At 34.8% G+C, this 17086-nt stretch overlaps 1 protein-coding gene across 5 annotated transcripts in view; it reads left to right on the forward strand.

Moving 5' to 3' along the window:
- LOC143225198 (SID1 transmembrane family member 1-like) overlaps positions 1-17086 on the forward strand; it is a 201657-nt gene that overhangs the window by 153662 nt on the left and 30909 nt on the right. For all 5 annotated transcript variants that reach the window (XM_076454195.1, XM_076454194.1, XM_076454192.1 and 2 more), the window contains 3 exons: positions 3416-3518; positions 4171-4247; positions 7112-7158. In XM_076454195.1, the coding sequence (XP_076310310.1) occupies positions 3416-3518; positions 4171-4247; positions 7112-7158 (227 nt within the window). The remainder of the gene's footprint in view (positions 1-3415; positions 3519-4170; positions 4248-7111; positions 7159-17086) is intronic.

Below are 17086 nucleotides of genomic sequence, written 5' to 3' on the forward strand. Positions count from 1 at the left end.
AGATACAGCTTCATTTTGAGTTTACTTACTAATTGTGTATTATTTTATTAAAAGTTGGAGCTTTTACAATAGGAAAATAATTTTTTAGAAAACGTATATTTCCATGACTGGTAAATCATTCTCAGATACATGAAAATGATAGCACAAATAATCTAAATGTCATGCATGTAAAAGCTGTAACATGTTTAAATGTTGATTTACCTACCTAAAACTGCAGAATATATATTATGCTTAAAGTTTATAAATTGGAATTACCTGTAAGACTAGTATTATTAAATATTGACACCTATAATATTTTTTGCATTCTTCAAGTTTCTAATTAATTTTGTTTCAAACTTTACAAGTGATTTAGCTGTGATTAAAGAAAACTGTGAAACTTCCTGATTTGTTTTGGATTTTCTGTTTTTATATGGAGTTATTGCACATTTATATTCCTTACATCCTTTACTAAAACTGTTATGTTGATGATGTGTTATTTTTCAGTTTAAAGAATATTTAAGAGATTTCTACAGTTCATAATGTTAAAGGAACATTGTATAATAATGTATAGAACATTGGTTTTCCAGCTCATGTTTCAGTAGTCTAATGGCATAGAAATCTATAGGTGTTACATATTGTGATTTAACCAATATGTCTTGGTATGGAATAGCATGAATACCTGTTTCATTCACCATCTACTTGAGGGATGTGCCAATAAAGAAGGGATATAACTGGAAGCCTTATCTTAATGAACACATACCAAACTGGCCTTATTTCCAAATGGAGACCATATTGATTATTTTGCATACTGTTGTCTTTAGCATGTGGATGACTTTGGTAATGTCCTTTGTGTTTGTGGATTCTCGTCTGTTACAAAACATTGCACTTTGTTTACCATGGTTGGGTATGACTGACTGTAGGTCTCCTGGATGATCTTGGTACCCCAAGTTGATCTGTAATCTTTTGTTTCTAATGCCATTAATTATGAAGGATATCCTCATCTTGAAAATTCTAAATTCTCAATCTGAACACATTTTTGTGGTATCTCACTACTTATAGAATACCAAGTGGTGTCAAAATGTTGTTCTGATACATTCCATTTCATTACGGCTTTACATTTGTTGTGGTTTTCGTATGACTTACTGATTTACTTGTTCAAAACTCTTATAATGTAACATACTCGACTCTATATTTGAATGAGAAGCTTGAGTGTTAAAATTACTCAAGAAGAACATGATACAGGATTGTCAGTTTTTTTAAAGGAAGTCCGTGCTAATATTAATTTTATTAATAACTTATTTGATGAATGCTTAAACGAAACTGACTTTTTTGTACTTTTCACTTTACTGTTTATGAAAAGATAAGAAACATTTTACTACTTAACAATGAAGTAAAGAAAAAATTAACTACTTTTAGGGATATATGTAAGCAGTTCTGAATTAGATGCATCTTGAAACCTTAATAAATAAGTAAATTACTTTTTGATATGGGTTTCTATTTTCACAAACATATTCATGATCAGAATTGAAGATCACTTTTTCTACTTCGTTTCACCAACCAATTTTTTGGGTAAGATGTGTTGACAGTATTTTAACTGACTGAGATGATTTAACATGTATTATATGAATCTTATTTATCTTAACACTAGATTTACCATAAAAAATTAAGAAAACCTTTTACTGTTGTCAAAAGACAATGATGAAAGTTCCACATGGTTAATTATAATAAAAATATACTAGTGTATACATACTTTGAAACTTCTGCAATGGCCATGCTCAAAAATTAGATATAATAAAAATTCACTATCATTTTATGAAGACTATATGCTCTACCAATGAATATTTTCAATCAATTTACACGTTAGAAACCAAATTATTAACCTAAAATTGTTTTGCTCTAGAATCTCATTTATTGCAAATTTTCTTTTATCTCTAACATGTCAGATGCAGTCAGAAATTGTGGGGATTTTTCTTTAAAATATAAGTTTAATTTGTATAATTCATGTTTTGTCCATACAGAAGGTTCTGAAACTTCTGGTTTAATCTATCTTGACTAAATGATGTCTTTACAAATTCACAATGTTATTAAGAAGTAGTTTTGTAGTTAACATAATACTGTCTTGAGAGCATAATATAGGTAATAAGAAAATGTTCAGTCCAGTTTCACTCTTCCTACCCAGTAGGCTTAGTAAAGGAAGGATTTTCATATTTTGCTGCGTGTTTTACATTTTGTCATATTTGTTCTACTTTTTTTTTTAACATTGTAACACCTTTGATAATGAGCACATAATTTTTAGTATGCACTATAAAAACCACAAAAATATTACTACTGTTAAATGTCTACCACTTTACTCTTTATGTTAGTGAGAATTAGCCATCAGTGTGTGTACTTTGTGAGATTGTAGACTAGCACATTACATATTTCTTAAGATACTATAGAATATTTGATACACAGTCAATGTCTCATATTTTTTAGTGTTTGGTATAAAAATTGGCCTTGTTTGTTTATAAGAAAAGCACCCTTTGATCATTTCTAATGAGTGCCACTTAGTTGTTCCCCACACAAAACATAAATTACTAATCACACCTCTTTAGTTACTCTGCCTTTTAGTAAAAATTTGTAATATCCCTCATCCAAATATTTTTTATTGTTGCTTATAGCTGTCCTATAGGTTTACTTCATTCATAATTGTTAAGACCACATCATGTGACATTATTAGAGGGTATGACTAAATTTGTAATAAAACTACTGATAAAGAAGGAAGATCATATCAGAGACAAAACATGGTTGCAGTCTCTTTACAACTTTACACCAATTTTTCAGATAACAGAATAATTATGACTGCATTGTATATGCTTGAGACTTCTCAAAGCCATACAAAGTTAGAGCATTTTTCTTATTTTTATTTGTGAATTGCATTAAATAATGTTTCAAAATATCATCTGTAAAATATTTTTGAATTAAAAATTACAATAACAAATATACACTGTTGTACATACATTTCAAAAAAATTATACATTTAATATACGTAATTTTAGAATGTAAGTGTGACATGGAGAAAGATGATTTGGTTGTGAGATAATTTTAATAACGTAGTGACAAAACTAGTAGGCTTATATTTTGTTTTTCTCAGTTCTGTAAGAGCTCTAATTTTTCAGCTTCTCATTGAACAGCCTTAAATGTTTTCATTTTAAAAGGTAATTCTTGTACAGCCCCATTTTTGATATCTATGAAAATATTGGTTGTAAACAAAAGTAAATTTAAAATTAATTTGCAAAACAATTAGTATCCAAATAATAAACACAGAAATCAGGATCAGTATTATTTACCTGTTTCTTAATGCAGTGTTACTTTATTTGACATGACATTTCATTTCCTTTTTATAAGTATTAAAGAAATTACTGTGGTTAATACTAGGTATTTCTATTATTAACAGCTGAAAAGGTCTACTGTTTTCTGGATAGTGTTTGTGCCATTGCATGTACTACTAGGCCTTGCCCTAAGTGCCCAGATATACTACATGGGACGATGGAAGCTCAGTAAGTTTGTAATGTATTTCACTTTATGTATAATATATATATATATATGTAGGATATAGATCAGGTCAGAGAATGGTCCAAAAATCATGTAGGTATCCCACTTTTATGTAGAACATTAAAATGAATAAATTATTTATCCAGTATTAAATCTTCAGAATTTAGTCATTTATGCTTGTTATAGTTTTGAATATTTACCACTGAAAAAAAATTAATGGGCTACTTTTTTATAAAACAAGCTTACATTAATCTAATCCTCTGAATGAAAAACACCTTTTACTGTATTTTAATAAACTACTTTAAAATAAACAGGTGTTTGAATACAGTAAGTTTTATTTGAACTAATTTCACATTTTGTTTGATAGATCTTTTTTCTGATTATCATGCTAAAATAACTTAAAATCATTCAAAGGTTTTCACTAGACCAAATGGCTTTACAGATTTTGACCTTTCCCTTATTTTGGGTATTAGAGCAAATTTTCTACTTCTTTGCATGTTACAAGTCCTTTGATGCATTATTTAATTAAATAAAGGTTATAGTGTATTACAAACATTTGAAACAAAAATTGTTGTTATGTGTAATATAGGTTGAAATGTGTGTGTGAGACTTTAAAAGTAAATTTTTTTTATAATAATTATATTTTGTATGGTCTAGACTTGGGGATCTTTAAGCGAATGTATCATACTATGAGGGTGGATTTACATTCTCCTTTCACAAGACCAATGTATATGGTAAGTGCTGATTTATTTGAAGCAAGTTTTCTTGCAAGAGTAGTTTTATATGTACAAAAATTTCTTGAAAATATGTTAGCCTTCTGCACACTGGAGTAAAAAAATATTTGATGAAAAGAGAAGCTACAAGAAACCAGAAAAGTTTCTTGTATTATTATTTCTTTAATATTTCACCTGTTGGCTTTTCTAGAGATGACTGTATTGAACACAATATTTGTTTTAATAAAAATATATACTGTTGTGAGTTCAAAGGAAAATTAACAGTGTTTTAAATATCAGCACATGTGCAGACACATTTCTAACAACGTGAAGATAGGTATGTTGAAATATATATATATATATGCCATTGCTTATGCATAATATACCAAAGGTCATAAACAATAGCTCAAGTGTTTATCGTTGCACTTTATAACTAAAGGAAATATGTAGTTTAAACAGGCTGTCCATTTGTTTCTTTAATTAATAGTGCTTGGATCTTATAAGATTAAGGAGGGACTCATTGTATTTTTATAATTAATTATGAAAAGTGATCAGGCTCAGATAAGCTATGTTTATTATTAAAGTATGTTGTTTCAGCACTTTTATTAAAATTTCCTTTTATAGTAACTCAAAGATGTCCCATACAGTAACTCTCTGTTTTCCTAGTGTATGTGTCTTTCTTTGCAAGTATTGCAAGAAATATGGCAAATTATATTTTTCTTCATGCATTTATTTTGAAAACCCAGTGTACATGGAACACACTTGTTGTGGCAGTCATCAGGAGGTTTTAATACTGAGTGAACTAAATATAATTTAAGAGACCATCATAACATTCCTAAAAATACTTTTAGCTGTAGAGTTATTAAATAGTATTTGAAAAGTCATTTTATGTTTGTGAACTTTTTTCCTTAAGTTTATCATGCATATTGTTGAAATATGTCAGCCTGTATGTGTGCTGATATTTGAGAACACATCATTAGTTTTGCTTTCTATTAACATCAGTAGTTAGTTTTTAAGAGTACTATTGCATCCAAAAGTTTATCTCTTAAAAAGGTCATAAGGTGAAACATTGAAGTAATGATAACAACAAAAATAACTTTCTCTAAAAGAATTTCCACAAATTATTTTAAATAAGTTATTGCATTTTTATTTAAAAGATTATTCAAACATTTTTTTTTACTCGTGTAACCAAAAGATATCAGTTAACTATTATCCAAATCCCAATTTGCAGTGATAAATCTAACATAAATTGTCTAATTGAGAAAGTTTTATAGTATAAAAATTCATATCAATAGAGCAATTGTGTTAATAAAACAATTATTTTATGTAAAGCAATAAAAAATGTAATTTTTGTCTTTTTTCATTATGCAACTGCTTTTCCATCTAATACCTTTTATTCAGCAGCTCTTATGTAATCATCATATACTTCACTTTTGACAAATACCCATTTGTTAATTTCTCTTTCTAACCAAAATGTAAATTTTAGGGATAAAATAGGCTTAATCTGTTCCTTGATTCACTTTTCTCCTGCAGCAGACCAGTTTTGTAAAAATTAATCTCTCATCATTGCTGCTCGGTAGAATAAAGCAACTGAATGAACTAAGAGTTTCTATTGTTTGGAGGATTCTTTTAGATTATTCATAATAAATTTTGTGAAATCCTGTCCATTTAATGATAATAATTGTTAAGATTTCTTGATCTTTAAGTTCAATAAATTGTATATTCCTTTAGATAACTATTAATAAGCCTATTTCACAAATGATGTCTCAGCTTAAAATTCAAGTTACTTTCCAGTTATCTCATATCAATTAGCTCTTCGTTGTGGCACAGACTCAAGTTAAAATTAGAATATTAAAAAAATAGCCTACAGTAATATATAGGTATGAACTGTTGGAAATAATTGTATAAATAGTGAATAAATGGGCATAACATGCAAATGTTATAGAATTTCTCCCTTTCTGTTATATCAAAATGAATTATACACGAGTGCAGTCGTATGTTGGTGAATTCAGATTCTTTGGGAACATTCAGTAATAGTTTGTACAGTAGTGGAGAATAAAATAGTGCATGGTCAATGTTATTATCTCTACAGTGAAGCATGCTGGGTGACCAGAGAATTTGGTTATGAGATTCTAACTTATAAAAAGAAACACTTTTTGTTTGACTTCCAGTTCTTGTTACTATGTATTTAATCATAATGGAAAATTTCTGTGGTCATAATACCCAAAAGTGTTGGAGACATTCCATCTTTCAGACACGATCTGAACACTTGATAAAGCAGATAGTGGCTACGTTAGATCAAATTAGAGACTAAGAAATGAATGCTTTGGCTTGCAACGTCTTGACTCCTACTGCCTTTTACTATTTGCAGTTAGCTGTGGGAAGGCAGTCATCCTTAAACTTTTCATATAAAAAGTAGTTATTAAAATAACCTTATAGTATAAATAAACAATCTTATATTTCTGTAGGTGATAACAATTTAAAAGGAACTATTTCATCTTAAATATTTATGAATTATAAATAATAAATCATCATATCCTTTGTATTTAAAATCTATCACTATATAAGACTTTTACTTTTTATCCTTTACAGGAATGTTTATTAGAAAGTGATCCGAACGTGTGACATTTGCATTCAGATCTTGTCTGACAGATGCATTATCTACAATGCTTTTGAGTGCCATGACCACAGACATCTTCCATTGTGATTTAATCAATAATGACAAAGCCTGATAGATTAATGCTCTTATATGATCTTTAGAATATGTGTATAATTAAAAGTAATATCAATTTATCTAAAAACTAAATTTCATAACTATTTCTTGCATATAAATATTATTCTCATATCTTATTTCATTATGTATTTTTTACCTCCACCTGATACAGGATCGGCTGATGTTGCTGCTTGTAGGAAACTTTGTTAACTGGTTATTGTAAGTTGTTTCATCATTTCTTTATATTAAGATAGAAGGCTTAAGTAAATAGTCAGTGTTTAGTTTGGTCACTTACATATAGTGAATAACACAAAGTGGCAACACTATGAATGAATAGTTTTATCACCTTTTGCAAGAAATCAGTGTTTCTAAAAATATTTCAAGGGATTTGAGAGAATGATAGAAAAACCTTCACCCTTATGGCTTCAAATATGCAATAATTCTAATCCTACACAGATATGTAAATAAATTGATAAGTGAATTCAGAAAACATGGTTTACTCTCATGATAAGCAGTAATAATGTTTCTATTAAAACATGTTGTTATTACAATTACAAATAATTCAGTTTAATACTGCAAGATAGAATTATTCAATCTTAAGTATATTTGAAGAAGAAATGAGGTATGCTATTAATAAATGCCCCATTGCATTTGTAAGACATATTCTTTAATTTGTTTATTTATTATTTCCTTATACATGAGATATTTCTCCAGGCTACTGAAAGATCATTCTAGATTAAAAAGAGCCAAGATCAGGAGGCTAGTTTGAGTGTTATGCCTTTCAGCCTGTGTAATATGTTGGCTGTCTTTGAGCAGCTGATGTAATTCACGTTAATTTGGAATGGGAATGGTGTTTGATATCAGTTTTATGATTATTGACTGCATGGTTTAGTATATTCTGGAATATCTGTGCTTGGTATTTCAACATATATATATATATATATATATATGTGATGTCAGGGAAATTTCCTGACATATGAACTTTTGTAGGATATAAAATAGGTATAAAATGTCTACATATCCAAAGATTAAAAAAGAAACATCTGATAGAGTGTCTGAGAGCAAGAACATGAAGCATATTTTTTAGCATTCTTGGTTATAATCATATCAAACATTCTTTGTAGATAGATCTTATTTTGTGGCAGCACCTTTTTCAGCATAAATGAATGTCAAATTGTATTTGGACTGGGGGCTGTTCAAAGCCATTCTGTTCAGGAAAAGGTGCCTTTGTTGATGTACCAGTGTTAGGTTATTTCAGTCATTCGTCTTTAACATGGATGTTAGTGGTGAAGTAATTGGAGCAATATTATTGCAAATACAAAATGATCTAGAATATGTTTCATCATGTGTGAGCAGAATGACATTACTGTAGTATAGAGAAAGAACTGTTCTTGCTAGTTTTCTGTATTTTGAAATATTTCAGATCTGTAAGTTTTTGAAAAGAAAAGAAATAATAAAACATTAGATTATATTATCTGTCACAGAGTTGGTTGTTACAGATTTAGTGTGATAAAGCAGATATTGCATTATTGAAACTGCTGATAAACTTTAGAGGACCAGAAATATAATTGCACATGGATGACCATATTGTAGGGAATGTTATTGTACAATACAGGACAGGTCAGAAGCATAAAACTAAAAATAGACTTTCTCACAGGTATGCACAAGCTTGTCCACTTGTTCCTTATATGGATCCTAGGCATAATGTTACCAAGAAACTTTGTCTCATAGTAAGGATACCTCTATTGAATGGATATCCAAGACAACGACAGAGTTAAGAATAATTAAAAAATTCGTATCTTGTTTGGTTGGTACTTGACATTAAACAAGGTGAAGTAAAACCATCACAGATTACAAGGAGTATTGTGCTGTTGCTATGACCTATGCAAATACTTTGTCTAACCTATGATGTAGATAGTGTTTGCAAAATCTGTGACATCTTGGATTCTTCAAATATTACACGATACATGGATCAGAAGAAAGTTTTCCTGGCTAGGCTATGCATTAGTCAGAATTTTTACCTTGTTGTTTACTTTTATCTGGGTCTTGTTCACCAGTATGTGGCCTTTGTGACACTCATATCAAAATAGCCCATGCTTTTCTGAAATGCCATCATTACGAAACTGAACGATGGTGCTGTTTTAGATATGTTTTACCCACGGGTTTACCTCTAATATTGAACACTGTCAATGACAATGATGACACTGTCCCAGTCTGTTGAATCTGTCTATCAAGTCTATGACAACATTATCTGCTAAACCACTTGCTGGTATTTGTCTCTCCTTGCCTGTGTAGATCTTTAATTTTAAACAGTATTATCTTACAGCACATGCTAAGACCCACAATTTTATATCCAACTTGACTTGTTTCTTTGGTAAGTATTGAAAAAAAAATCAATTCTACATTTTGTATCCAACATTTACTCATTTACAGATAGTTCCCTATTAGGAAAATAGTGAGAAATGAAGTTGTGTATCATGGCTGGGGTAAGTTCTATGAAATTTATTAGAGTTGTTATTATAAATGTAAATATTTATGGATAACTAAAACCTTGCTTCTAGAAATGATATCAGTAAATAAAACATTATGAAAGAAAAGATTGACCAATGTCAGAAATACAAGGATGAGGCTCAAAGCTCATAACTATAACTAGTCCAAAGCAAGCTAAGGTATCCTCAACAGTAACATCTGTCCACATAAGTTGTTTTTTTTTCAAGGTGTACTTTTTTTCATGTGGAAATTTTTCATTTCAACTACAATTAGGTGCAGAATTTCCACTGCAAAAATAAGTTTGAAAAATTGCTTTGGTTTATTCAAAGAGATGACCTGTTGAGAGACTGTTTCATTTGTTACATAGAAGAGGCTTCTCCTGTGGGGAAGGATCAGTGCTAGAATTCACTGGAGCTCTTCCTCTTATATTAACTCTTCCTGTTCCCTGTGGTAAGTCCAGAACATCCTCATTGAAATGGGTGTCACCAGTTATATCTTGATCTGTCCGTAAGATAGAGTCAAGAAAAGCTAGTTCTATATTTAGTGGTCATCTGGTCTTGTAAACAGGTTCAGTCAGAGATATTGAAATTGAAACATCAGGGACTTCAACATTTGATTCTTATTACTGAATTACTTTTTGTGATGAGGAAGACAGGTCCAAAAAGAACTGAATCCCTTCCTGAGAAAGAAATTTTTTCCTTTTTTAGCCCCTCGGTGTGGATTCCTGTACGTGGTGAGGGGACCTCCCAGGGAAGGTTCTGTTCTATCTGGTTACCTTCTCTGGGATCTAAACATCCACCCATGTGTTTGCCATGCATGGCGACCCGTGAAGGGGAGGAGAGGATCCTGGTGGTTGAGGGGTCCAACCCTAACACACCACTTTGGCCTCGAATTCCTGTAGACGGGCGACCTTTGGGTGGCCGCCCTTGGGTCAATCGGCTGGTCCACTTGGGCTAGAGTCAACCAAGTACCAGTGTTGGAAATTCTCAACGGGTGTTGTGGACATTGTGCCTGATGCTGGTGTTTGGGTATAGTGCTCACGAAAACCCTGGCGTTGCTGCATTGTCCTTATGTGACTTTGTAGTGCGTCCCTTGTAGAGCTTCATGGTGGGTGGGGTCAGTGGGTACCAAATTTTTTTCTTTTCCTATGGATCCTCTAAAAATTTAAATAAAATTGTAAAAAACAGTCAATGGGTAGCGACCATATCTTGAATACTCAGAACAGCAGTCTTCAACATCAGTAACACACGCACCTCATTTTCTTATATTACATTCTCTTCGAAAAACCTTTAGGGCAAATGACCCCTTTTTTCATTCAAAAGGGACTAGAGGGACTTGCTGGCTTTCCAAAATCAGTAAAGAAACTTCGATCTAGTGACATATTGGTTGAAACATCCACATCCCAACACAGTGAACTCCTGTTGAATTCAATGGCAATTGGGGATATACCTATTGAGGTTACACCCCATGCTACCTTGAATTCTTCACGAGGAGTTATTCTTGAAAGGGATTTGAAAAACGTTCCCGATTCAGAGATTCTCGCTGGTCTCTCCACTCAAGGAGTTTCTGCAGTGAGGCATTTCCACTGCAAAGATAGAATTACACTGCCAACAAATACCCTCGTTTTAACATTTACTTCACCACGCACCTGCCACCATCAAGGCAGGTTATCTCATTTGCAGGGTTTGGCCATACATACCAAACCCTCTTCGATGTTTCCAATGTCAGAGATTCGCCACTCAAAGACATCCTGTCGTGGTTCCCTGACATGTGCTCGTTGTGGAGGCAAGGACCACGATGCCTATGACTGTGACATGAACCCACATTGCGTAAACTGCAATGGTTCTCACCCCTCTTGATTCCTGCTTGCCCAAAATGGTTGGAGGAAAAAGAGGTGCAGCGTTTGAAAACGACACATAACATTAGTTATCCTGAGGCTCGGAAATTGCTGCCCACAACTCCATCTCGGACATATGCTGCTGCACTTCATTCCACAACTACAGTGGGAGTGCAGACAGATCTCTCTGTGCCTACAAGAGAATTGTTTTCAAAACAAATGAAAAGCCTTTTGACCTCCGTGGTTAAAAAGGTTGATGATCGACTTCCACACCTATCTCTGTTCCTCCCATACCTTCCAACAAACCTCAAGATCCACGTCCTTCAGTTTCAAATACAGGCATTTCTTCTGATACATCTTTTTCTCCCACCACAAGAGACAAAACAATTATTCGTTCGCATCCTCAGTCACTGGATTCCCCTTCCAATAACAAAAACCTGCCCACTCAACCCAGGGCAGGATCCATGGAGGTTGATAGACCTCCTCCGACTAAAGACAGTAAAGAAAAAGACGTGGTCGTAAACCGAAGGGTTCTCCATCCACTTCACCATTCTTAAAAATGGCCACCTTGATACAATGAAACTGTCGAGGTTTACGTTCTAATCTGGATGATATCAAAACGCTGATTGCTTCCTACCATCCTGTTTGTCTTTCTTTACAAGAAACATTTCTCAAAACTGCTGATACTGTCTCCATTCGGCAGATTTCTTTGTACAGAAATGACAGGTTGTGTGATGGTCGAGTACATGGAGGGGTGGCACTGTTGGTTGATCAACACGTGCCCACCCTGTCTTTGTCACTCAACACACCCTTGGAGGCTGTAGCCATTCGTGTTTCCTTGGGTCATACCATCACTGTTTGTTCTCTGTACCTGTCCCCTGGAAAGACATATGATCAATCAGATCTTGATGCTCTCGTTGAACAATTGCCATCTCCATTTCTAATCCTAGGGGATTTTAATGGACATCATCCCCTCTGGGGAAGTGCTATTATTGATGGGAGGGGCCGATCTTTCTCTTTTCAATACTGGTTCTTCCACTTACTTTCATGCACCTAGTCAGTCCTTTACCGCTATTGATCTCTCAGTTTGCTCCCCTTCATTATTCTCCCATTTTTCATGGAGGGTTGACAGTAATCCACTAGGCAGTGATCATTTTCCGATCCATTTGAGAGAGACTGGCCGTGGTCGATGCCACTCTACCCGCGTGACCCGGTGGAAGCTGGATCAGGCAGACTGGTCCACTTTCACTGCTCTCGCAGAACTTGATCCTGCCATCGTAAATCAGCCATCAATACACGACTGTGTAGCAGCAGTAACTGACTGTATTACACATGCAGCTGCTCAGTGTATTCCTAAAACCTCGACACGTTTTCCACGATATCCTCGTCCGTGGTGGAATCCTGCTTGTCACTTAGCACGGAAGGCTCAAAAAGCGGGCCTGGGATACTTTTCGTAAATATCCCACACTTTCAAACCGGGTTGCTTTCCAACGGGCCCGTGCTCATGCTAGTTGGGTAAGACGTCACAGCCAGAAGGAATCTTGGATTAAGTTCACAACCAGTATATCTTCTACCACCAGTTCCAAGATCATATGGGACAGGATTTGAAATGTTAATGGACACTACAATTCTATCCCCCTCTCGATCTTACTCTCTGATGGTCAGGAGGTGACTGATGTTCGGAACATCGCTAACACTCTAGGTGAAAGCTTTTGCCGGGTATCTAGCACTTCTGCTTGTTCCTCCACCTTCCTGGCCATCAAGACTCGGGCAGAGCGATCACCTCTTTCCTTTCGAACTGACTGTTTCTTTGACTATAATTGTCCCTTTACCCTGGTGGAACTAAAAAATGGCCCTTCATCGGTCTGCCAGTACGTCTGTTGGACCTGATGATATTTATTATGACATGCTGCACCATCTATTTCCTGCTTCTCTTGATGTCCTTTTGATTGTTTTCAACTGGATCTGGCAGGAGAATGTTTTTCCTGATGCCTGGTGCCAGGCTATTATTTTACCTTTCTCTAAGCCAGGGAAAGATCCCAAGATTCCTTCAAACTACCGTCCAATTGCTTTGACGAGCTGTCTCTGTAAGACATTAGAAAGGATGGTTAATGCTCGTCTTGTTTGGTTCAAGGAACCAAACCTCCTCTCGCCCACCCAGTGTGGGTTCCGTCGACAGCACTCCACCACAGACCACCTAATTCGTCTTGAAACATCAATCAGAGAAGCCTTTCTCAACCGCCAACATCTTGTATCAATATTCTTTGACATAGAGAAGGCTTACGACACAACATGGAGGTATGGCGTTTTGCGAGACCTCCATACATATGGGTTACGTGGCCATCTACCCATGTTTATTAAAAATTTTTTAATGGACAGGAGATTCCAAGTTCGTGTGGGCTCGACACTTTCCCGTTCTTTTGTACAGGAACTTGGAGTCCCTCAAGGCTGTGTATTGAGTGTTACACTCTTCATTATAAAGATAAATGCCATCACTGAACAACTCCCTCTCACTGTTGCGAATGGGCTGTATGTCGACGACTTTCACATCTCATGTCAGTCATCAAACATGAGATATATTGAGCTGCAACTACAAACCGCCCTCAGTTGTGTACGGAAGTAGACTCTGGCGAATGGCTTTAATTTCTCTCTCTCCAAAACTGTATGCCAGCACTTTTGCCGTCGACGGGGTATTCACCCTGATCCTGAACTTCATATCGGTGAAGTTTTGCTGCCAGTGGTCCCGGAGACCAAGTTCTTGGGGCTTATCTTTGATCGTAAACTGACCTTTATACCACACTTAAAGCAGCTTCGGGTCAAATGCACAAGAGCACTGAACATCCTCCCTGTTCTCTCTTCTACCAGTTGGGGGGCAGATCGCTGTTCAGTGTTAAAGGTATATCGTGCTCTTATTAGATCAAAACTCGATTATGGATCAATGGTCTATGGCTCTGCCAGACCCTTGTCCTTAAAGATGCTGGATCCCGTTCATCACCAAGGACTTCGACTCTGCACTGGGGCTTTCCGTACCTCTCCAGTTCAAAGTATATGCATTGAATCTCATGAACCTTCTCTACACCTTTGCTGTTTGCAACTGTCTTTACAATATACTTTGAAACTTCATTCCTTACCAAAGCATCCCACCTGGAAATGTGTTTTCCTTCCTCGGTGGGCAGTACTTTTTCAGAACAGACGATCTGTCATTGCTCCGTTTGGCCTTCGCATCCAGGAGCAATTGGATGAATTGGGTCTGTCCTTGGATAACATTGCAGATTCCACAGGTCGGCCCATCCCACCATGGCTTGTTACAGCCCCCAAATGTGACCTTTTTTTCAGTCACCTAAAAAAGGCAGATACTCCAGATTGGAAGTACCGTCTTTTATTCAATGAATATCTTTCAAACAATCATTCAGTTTCCATTTATACAGATGGTTCCAAATAAGGTAATTCAGTGGGCTCTGCTATGGTTTGCTATGGGTCAGTAGTTGCACGCAAAATCCCTTCTACAGCTTCTGTGTTCACTGCTGAACTGTATGCCATATCTCTTGCCCTGGATCATATTGCAGCTGAGCAGTACTCCAACTGCACTATTTATACTGATTCGCTTAGTTCTATACTTGCCTTGGAATTACTACACGTTAGCTCACATCCTATTCTCGCTGATATTCGAAACCGACTGGCCCATTTTTCATTAGCAGCTACTTCAATCGAGTTTTTCTGGATACCAGGCCATGTTGGTATTCGCGGGAAGGAGCTTGCAGACATGGCAGCTAAATATGTCTGCTTCAGCACCATCACTCCTATGCCTCTTCCGTACCTGGACTATGGTGTTGTCTTCAAGGCTCGGCTCCGTGCCAGCTGGCAGTCCACTTGGAATGAGCAACTTGACAACAAACTTTTTCAAATCAAACCCAAAATTGGACTTTGGCCATCTAGCTTCCGTAAAGTTCGGAAGGAGGAAGTTGTTCTCACTAGGCTACGCATTGGTCACAGTTTTTTAACTCATCATTTTCTTTTATCTGGAACTGATGCACCAATGTGTAGTTTGTGTAACACTCAAATCACTACCAGCCACGTTTTACTTTCTTGCCATCGTTACAATTCTCAACGATGGCAATATTTTAAACATTTTTTCCCAGGGTCAATCTGTAACATTGGACAGAGTTATTGGTGATGGTGACTCTGTCCACCTTGATAATGTTTTTAATTTTTTAATGGTCATTAACCTTTTTAATCTCATTTAAGTGTTGCATATTTATTCATTACACCTTTTTAATTATGGTTCCTTTTTTACCGTTTTAATCTCTCTCCTTCAATTTGACATTGGACAATGGCCAGAACATTAAATAACTCGACACCAGGACTGGAAAGGCCAATTTCAGGTGACTAACGCTCCTGTTTGAACTATCCGTTTGAACTACTCGTTAGTCATCCTGGCGAGTCGTTATTATACTTTTGCTGCATATCATTTCACACTTTTACTACTTAACTTTTTAGTACTGGCCATATTGACTCATAACCCGGAACCAGGACTAGAAAGACCAACTTCAGGTGACTGACAGTGGTTTTTATACTTACCTGTTAGTCTTCCTGGCGGGTTACGATCATTACCATTCTGCTACAGGTAGTTCTTTACAACTTTGTTGACTGGATGTCAACATTGGTTTTTACGCTATTTTCTGTTTTAATTGCCATTTTGCTTTTATCTTCAATTACTTTTACAAATTTTACTCCATTTACTTGACTTTTATGTTTTTACTGGACATTTGGCTACTCATTATTACGATTTTGCGGAGTGTCTTTTAAAACTTTATTCTTTACATTTTGATAATAGCTGCTATGACACATAACCCGGAACCAGGACTGGAAAGGTCAACTTCAGGTGATTGACAGTGGTTCTTGAACTTACCTGTTAGTCTTCCTGGTGGGTTATGATCATTAACATTTTGCTAGAGTAAATATTTTACAACTTTGAAGACTGGATGTCACCATTGGTTTTTACACCATTTTCTGTTTTAATTGCTGTTTTGTTTTTACCTTCATTTACTTTTACAAATTTTACTCCATTTACTTGACTTTATCTTTTACTGGACATTTGGCTACTCATTATTACGATTTTCATGGAGTGTCTTTTAAAACTTTTATTCTTTTACATTTTGATAATAGCTGCTATGACACATAACCCGGAACCAGGACTGGAAAGGCCAACTTCAGGTGATTGACGGTGGTTCTTGAACTTACCTGTTAATCTTCCTGGCGGGTTATGATCATTACCTTTTTGCTAGAGTAAATACCTTACAACTTCTTATACTCTGCCTTCTATCTTAACATTGTAGACTAGGTGTCAACATTGGTTTTATACTTTTTTGTTTTACCTTCATTTCCATTTATGTCTATTACTACATTTATTTATTTTTTTTTATTTTTTATTTTTTTTTTACATTTTTACCGAATGTCTGGTGCAGATAGCCTCGCTGCTTTGTGCCATAAAACACTAAATCAATCAATCAATCAATCAACCTTTTTTAGCTTCTGCACTTTTTTGCTTTACTGACTGTTTATCCATGTGTATAAGAAAAAATACACTTTGAAAAAATGCATTACATCTAAATTATATATATTTTCTGTTGTGTATATCTACTTTATATGTACACATGTTCTGTGATGTCTATAATAATTTCTGAAGCAGTACAGGATATGTTAAAATACAGGAACAACTAAACTGGATTTTGATTAACAACAGTATACTAAACTTACTGCACAAAGATTCTGTGTGTGTGTGTGTATTATAAATGATGATTGCTTACTTCAAGGAAAGAG

The sequence above is a fragment of the Tachypleus tridentatus genome, chromosome 9 (genome assembly GCF_004210375.1).
Source record: "Tachypleus tridentatus isolate NWPU-2018 chromosome 9, ASM421037v1, whole genome shotgun sequence".
In the NCBI taxonomy this organism is placed as follows: Eukaryota; Metazoa; Arthropoda; class Merostomata; order Xiphosura; family Limulidae; genus Tachypleus; species Tachypleus tridentatus.